This window comes from Geotrypetes seraphini, chromosome 9 (genome assembly GCF_902459505.1).
Source record: "Geotrypetes seraphini chromosome 9, aGeoSer1.1, whole genome shotgun sequence".
Taxonomy (NCBI): Eukaryota; Metazoa; Chordata; class Amphibia; order Gymnophiona; family Dermophiidae; genus Geotrypetes; species Geotrypetes seraphini.
Window position 1 is genome coordinate 157,667,263 of NC_047092.1, and position 6,029 is coordinate 157,673,291.

The 6,029-nt window shown below is 44.0% G+C and overlaps 1 protein-coding gene across 1 annotated transcript in view; it reads right to left on the minus strand.

The window, feature by feature from the left end:
* The window catches only part of ERICH6 (glutamate rich 6), a 50,895-nt gene extending 47,445 nt beyond the window's left edge, over window positions 1-3,450 (minus strand). Inside the window, exons 1-2 of the mRNA XM_033958240.1 lie at window positions 3,204-3,450; window positions 1,149-1,200 (exon numbers count right to left, since the gene is read on the minus strand). Coding sequence (XP_033814131.1) covers window positions 1,149-1,200; window positions 3,204-3,294 — 143 coding nt within the window. The 5' untranslated portion in view covers window positions 3,295-3,450. The remainder of the gene's footprint in view (window positions 1-1,148; window positions 1,201-3,203) is intronic.
* Window positions 3,451-6,029: the final 2,579 nt, after the last annotated feature.

Sequence of the window (6,029 nt, forward strand, 5' to 3'; positions counted from 1 at the left end):
TTTTCACCACTCCCACGGGGCGGTAAAAGGTCTTGTCCCCATTCCCGCGGGGCGGTGAAAGGTCTTGTCCCCCATTCCTGCAGTAAACCAGTTGCAAATGTCTCCATTCCTGCGGATTTACTGCGGTGACCTACGATTTACCATGGTAAACGGTCCCCGTGTCATTCTCTAATGCAGGTCTCTCTCATGCATATTCATTAGGGCTATCCTGAAAACCCGAATGGCTTTATTATCTTTCTCGGTACCTAAGTCAGACTCACCGGTCTGTAGTTTCCCGGATTTCCCCTCGAACCTTTCTTGAAGATCAGTGTAACATTCGCCACTTTCCAGTCTTCCAGAATCCTTCCCGATATGATCGACAGATTGGTTATTAGTTGAAGCAGTTCAGTTATAACCCCTTTCAGTTCCTTGATTGCCTTCGGATGGATGACATCCGGTCCAGAGGATTTATCATTTTTAAGCCTATCAATCTGCCTGCATACCTCTTCTAGACTGACCGTCAACTCAGTAAGTTTCTCATCTTCGTTTCCTGCGTATAGCCTGTCCTCAGATTACGCTGGAGCCTATCACCTCTTAACTTCATCCTATGCCCTCGCATTGCAGTTTCCTTTCAAATGAAAGAGACTCGACTCATGTACTTTTATATTATGCAGGTATTTAAACGTCTCTATCATATCTCCCCTCTCCTGTCTTTCCTCCAAAGTATACAGATTGAGATCTTTAAGTCTGTCCCCATATGCCTTATCACAGTCATGGCTTAGTAAAAGGGTCCCTTTATTCTTTTTCAAATAAGTATATTTTGGTCAAGAAAGGCATCATATTGCCAAAATACAACAAAGTAAATGGTATGGAATCTATCCCCCTCACCTTTTACAAAGCCATGCAGCAAAAGCCCAGAAGCCCTTTAAAACTCTAAGGGCTTCGGGGTAGTTAACACAGCGGCAGCCGATAGCGTGGCTATGTAAAAGGGGGTGGGGCAAATTATGCAGGTTCAAGGACTTTAATTTATTTCTACTCAGTTCATTTATAGTTCAATAAAACTGAAATAGACTACATTTTAAAGATAACAATACAACTTCCTGGAGAGATGGTCCAGTAATCAGTAAGGTTAGGCTATTATCATTTAACATGCAATCATTTATACTTACAGATTTAATGTATCTAAAGTCCTAGAAGATGTTTCCTCCTGTTCATAAAGTACTGTGGGCAAAAGTGTGGAATTATTAAAAAGAGAAATAAACGGTAACATTGTCCCATGTAACAGCAAAAAAGATTTTCATCTACTGAAATATCTACAGACTAAAATATATACAGATCTATAAGTTCATCAAACCAAATAAAGGCAGCACTTAGAAAGAACAGCTCCATTCATAACAAAATTGCCCCCCTTTTTACTAAACCGCAATAGCGGTTGTTAGCGCAGGGAGCTGCGCTGAATGCTCATAGGAACTCTATAGGGGTCTTTATACTAAGGCTCGCTAACTGATTTAGTGTGCTGCCGGCCGAAAAGTTTGCAGGACACTGGTTTAGAGGGTGAAGAAATTTTGTGCACAAAAGAGGAGTGGGACTTGGTTATGATTGCATATATGATCTTAAGATGGCCAGAAAGGTAGAAAAGCCAATAGTGAAAGCTAGAAGGATGATTGGGTGCATAGGAAGTAGAATGGCCAGCAGAAAAAAGGAAGGTAGTGATGCCTTTATATAATACAGTGGTACCTTGGATTACGAGCATAATCCGTTCCAGGAGCATGCTCATAATCCAAAATGCTCGTTTATCAAAGCGAGTTTCCCCATAGGAAATAATGGAAACTCGCTTTGATACGTTCCCACCCCCCCCACTCCCCCCCTGAGGCCAGGGCGCAGCTCCCCCCCCCCCCGCTCACAAAGTCCCCCCCCCCACGTGATCCGGCAACCCCTGTGAGAACAGGCGAGAGGGAGAATTAGAAGGGCTTGAGCATGCGCAGATGCATGCTCAAAGCCGGCAGAGACTGGGAAGAAGATCTTCAAGCGGCACCGGCACTTGTGGGCTGCGTGCCGGTGCCAAAAGGGGGGTGAGTTAAAGTTGGTCGGGCGGGGGGTTCCTGTTCTCGCGGGGGGTGGGGGGGGTTGCTGATTCGAGCGGGAGGGGGCCCTTTGCGAGCGGGGGGGAGCGATGCCGGTTATCGGGGATGCTCGCAAATCGAGTCAACACTCGGTTTACGAGACACGTTTGCGAAAATGTTTTGTTCGTCTTGCAAAACACTCGCAAACCGGGCTACTCGCAAACCGAGGTTTGACTGTACTCTAGTGAAACCTCATTTAGAATATTGTGTACAATTCTGGAGCCTACACCTTCAAAATGATGCCTTTTCATGAAGAGATTCACCCAAAGCGGGTTACAATATGCTTAGTAATCAGGTACTCTTAAGTATTTTCCCTATCTATACCACTGAATGGACAGCCATCCAGAGACTGAGGGCTCCTTTTATCAAGCCGCGCTAGCGGTGTTAACACATGTGGCTTTTAATCACGTGCTAACCCCCGCGCTGGCCCAAAAACTACCGCCTGCTCAAGGCAGGCGTTAGCGGCTAGCGTGATTTAACGTGCGTTAAACCGCTAGCGCGGCTTGATAAAAGGACTCCTGAGTGACGAACTGTATATTAGTAGACCAATTTCATTTCTTACTACTAAAGTTTGCTTAGCTTATATCATTTCATGAATAATCCCTTCTCCACCCCCTACATTTCTGCTGCCCAACTTGCTTAGTTTAGGTGGGTTTTTTAAAAATTTTTTACTGATCTACACAGGAAGCAACCTAATGCTCAGAAGTGATATGTGGCTCCTGTTAAAATACATAAAAGATGAACGTGGAATACGTAAACATAAATATACTGAATTACAATCTTTTTTTCTCACTTTGACTCACTGTTAAATTAGAGAGTAGAATACAGTATTTGGTAATTCTGTTATATTACATAACAGCGCAGAACCACCTTGTGCACTGTCAACAAGAGTTAGGAACGTGCTTCCCTTCAGCTCTGGGATTTGCAGCTGCTGAACAATATTTATTCCCACAATCCGGACAGCCTGCGCCTCCTAGTGGCCAAACGATAGCAGCGCAGTCTAACAGAGCAAGGGAGTATTGTACTGGTCAACAGCACTGGCGCCTCCTCGTCCGAGCGTGCGCGTTCGGGCATTGCCCCTGATCCCGCTCGTCCCCCTACCTTGCCCGTCCACTGCATAACCTTCTGACGCCGTGCTACCCTCTTCCCACTGCGACCCCGCCGTTTTCTCCTCGTCTTCCTTCCCGCTCATGTCCGACTACCGAAGGTTTTTCTTCTTAGCCCTGAGCGGGACCTCCACCTGAGGCGCTACCGGCACTGGCCGATCACAGGGCCATGGCCTGGTGCCGCCGCAGGCATCCTTATCTCCGAGCCGCTTGTTGTTGACGTTTCTCCGGAGACGAGTCGGGGCGCTGAAGGACTGCTGACGTCAGCGCTCGCGCTGCCAGGCTAAATGAGGCAAGGCGTGAGCTGTTCCGCGCGCCGGACTGGGAGCTGCTCTTTTGTTAATAATGATAATAAATTTATTTACCCAATAGTTCTAGGCCAGTGGTCTCAAACTTCAACTCTTTGCTGGGCCACATTTTGGATTTGTTGGTACTTGGAGGGCCTCAGAAAAAAATAGTTTATGTCTTATTAAAGAAATGACAATTTTGCATTGGGTAAAAGTCTTTATAGTTTATAAATCTTTCCTTTTGGCTAAGTCTTAATAATATTGTAATTTATAGCTAAAGAGAAATATGATCGAAAAACTGTTTTATTTCACTTTTGTGATTACGATAAACATACCGAGGGCCTAAAAATAGTACCTGGCGGGCCGCATGTGGCCCCCGGGCCATGAGTTTGAGACCACTGTTCTAGGCGGTTTACAACGTAAGAAACTGAACAATCAGCAAAGTACATACATATCATAAGATTAAAAATGGTAAAATAATTACAATGGTAAGAAGGCCTAATTATGTGATAAATTTGTCAAAGCAGACTTTACTAATTTTCAAAAAGAACAGTAAGACATGGCTTGATGTTCACCAAGTCAACATTGAAGTTTGCCTGCCTGAAATGCTAAGGTCCTTCACTAATTCTAGCAAAAAATTAAATAATAGGGTTTCAGAACCAGGGAGCTCCCCCCTGCCCTTGTTTCTTTTATCTTAGCTCATGTTAGAACAAAACCTTTTGTTCAGAGCCAAGAAGAGATTGTTTAATAAATATGATCCCTGCCCTGAAAAATGCCTCTGCTACAGAGTGGAGAATATGGGGACAGAGAGGTAAAATGCTTGAAATGTATAAACCACTTTGAGTGTGGTGGTAAAAAACTATAAAAAGGCAGTATACAAGTCCCAATCCTGTTCCCATTTCACTGAGGGATTCTCAAAACTTTAATGTGGTAACTAAACCGGTTCCAGCCGTTTAACGTTCACGTCTTTTAGTGGCGGATTATCAAAACAGCTTACCGTGGTCTTTTGCGAGCTGCCTAGCAGTTTCCAACACTGCCATGAAAATGTATTACAACAAGGTCGTTAATATTTAAATTAGTACTCTGGGCAATTCTCTATTATCGCTGAGTAATTCCCTAACCTCCTTGTCCTACATTTGCAAGAAAAATTTTCTGGCAGGTCTGAGCTGTCCTAGCCTTAATTTTTGGTCAGTGACTGAGTGCTGACACATTGACAGGAAAGTAAGGCTTGACAGTTCAGACCTGCTGAAAAATTTTGCCACGAGCAGAGGGAAGGATGCCCACTCCCTCCTGCTGCTGCCATTAAGCATCCCCCCCGCGGCAGGAGATATGCCCACTCCCTCCACCAAACAATACCCTCCCAGCAGTAGAAGGGATGCCCACTAGCAACCCACCCCCCAACCCTAGCAGCAGGAGGGATGCCCACTGCCGTTGTAACCCTGCCCTCCCTTACCTTGTTTACAAAGGCTTGATTAGGAGGACCAGGAGTAGGGTGAGACTTGATTAGGACCAGGATTGGGCTCTTGTGGGCATGCATTAAAAGGGACATGACCGTTTCCAAGGAGCCCTGCCATTTACAGGAAGCACAAGGGCAAGAGTAAGGACGATATTCACAAATGTCTTCGTGGTCTGGCTTTTCTGTGTGGTGGAGTGTCAGGGAGCACAGCAGTGTGTCCACAGCAGTGAGTAAAAGGAGGAGCAGAAAAGTGAGCAACCTGAAAGCACCCTGGCTACTGAATTTTGTGTAACCTGTAAGGCCTTCAGAATGTATTTCAGCAATCCTGTTAATAATTTGTTGCAATAATTAAAATGAGGAATAATCAAACTCTGAATTACTTTGTGAAAATTGGAAAACTTTAAATTACTTTCTATTAACTCTTCTCAGTTTACAAAACACTACTTGAATGATTTTAACATTTTAAATTTCATACTCGTATTCAATGGACAAACCTAAAAGGACTCCAAGATTCCGGATTTTATCCAAAATAGAAATGGAAATATCTCCTATTTTAAAATAGCTAGGATTATCCTCAGATGGATGCACTAATCAGACCCGGTCCACATGCAACACACATACACAACATTAAAGAGTGGTATTTTATGAGTGCTGTATTAGCATGAGTACAAATATCTTAGGCTCAGGTAGCAGTCAAATATTCAGTGTTTAAGCTAGATTTCATTCCCATCTCAAACTGCTGGCTTCACTTCACAAAATTCTCAGCACATAAATGATTATCTGGGAGTTACCTCACATTGTAGAAGATTTGGCCTAGCTCTGCTGACATTTGGAATAATATACTGAAGTGTATGACGACAAAACAGTATGCCCTCTCCTGTCCCGAGACTATATAGGCAGTGGTTAGTGCAACGGCCAGCCCTGGCAGGGAGCCACATTCCCTGCTCAGTTTGTTGCTGGTTATTTTTTACCCAAATTCTCCCACCATCATTTCTCTTCAATTCAACATGTATATATTTCGGGCACAGGAGTCAAAATAGTCTGAAATAGATATGTTTAAATATACAAATTTAAATTG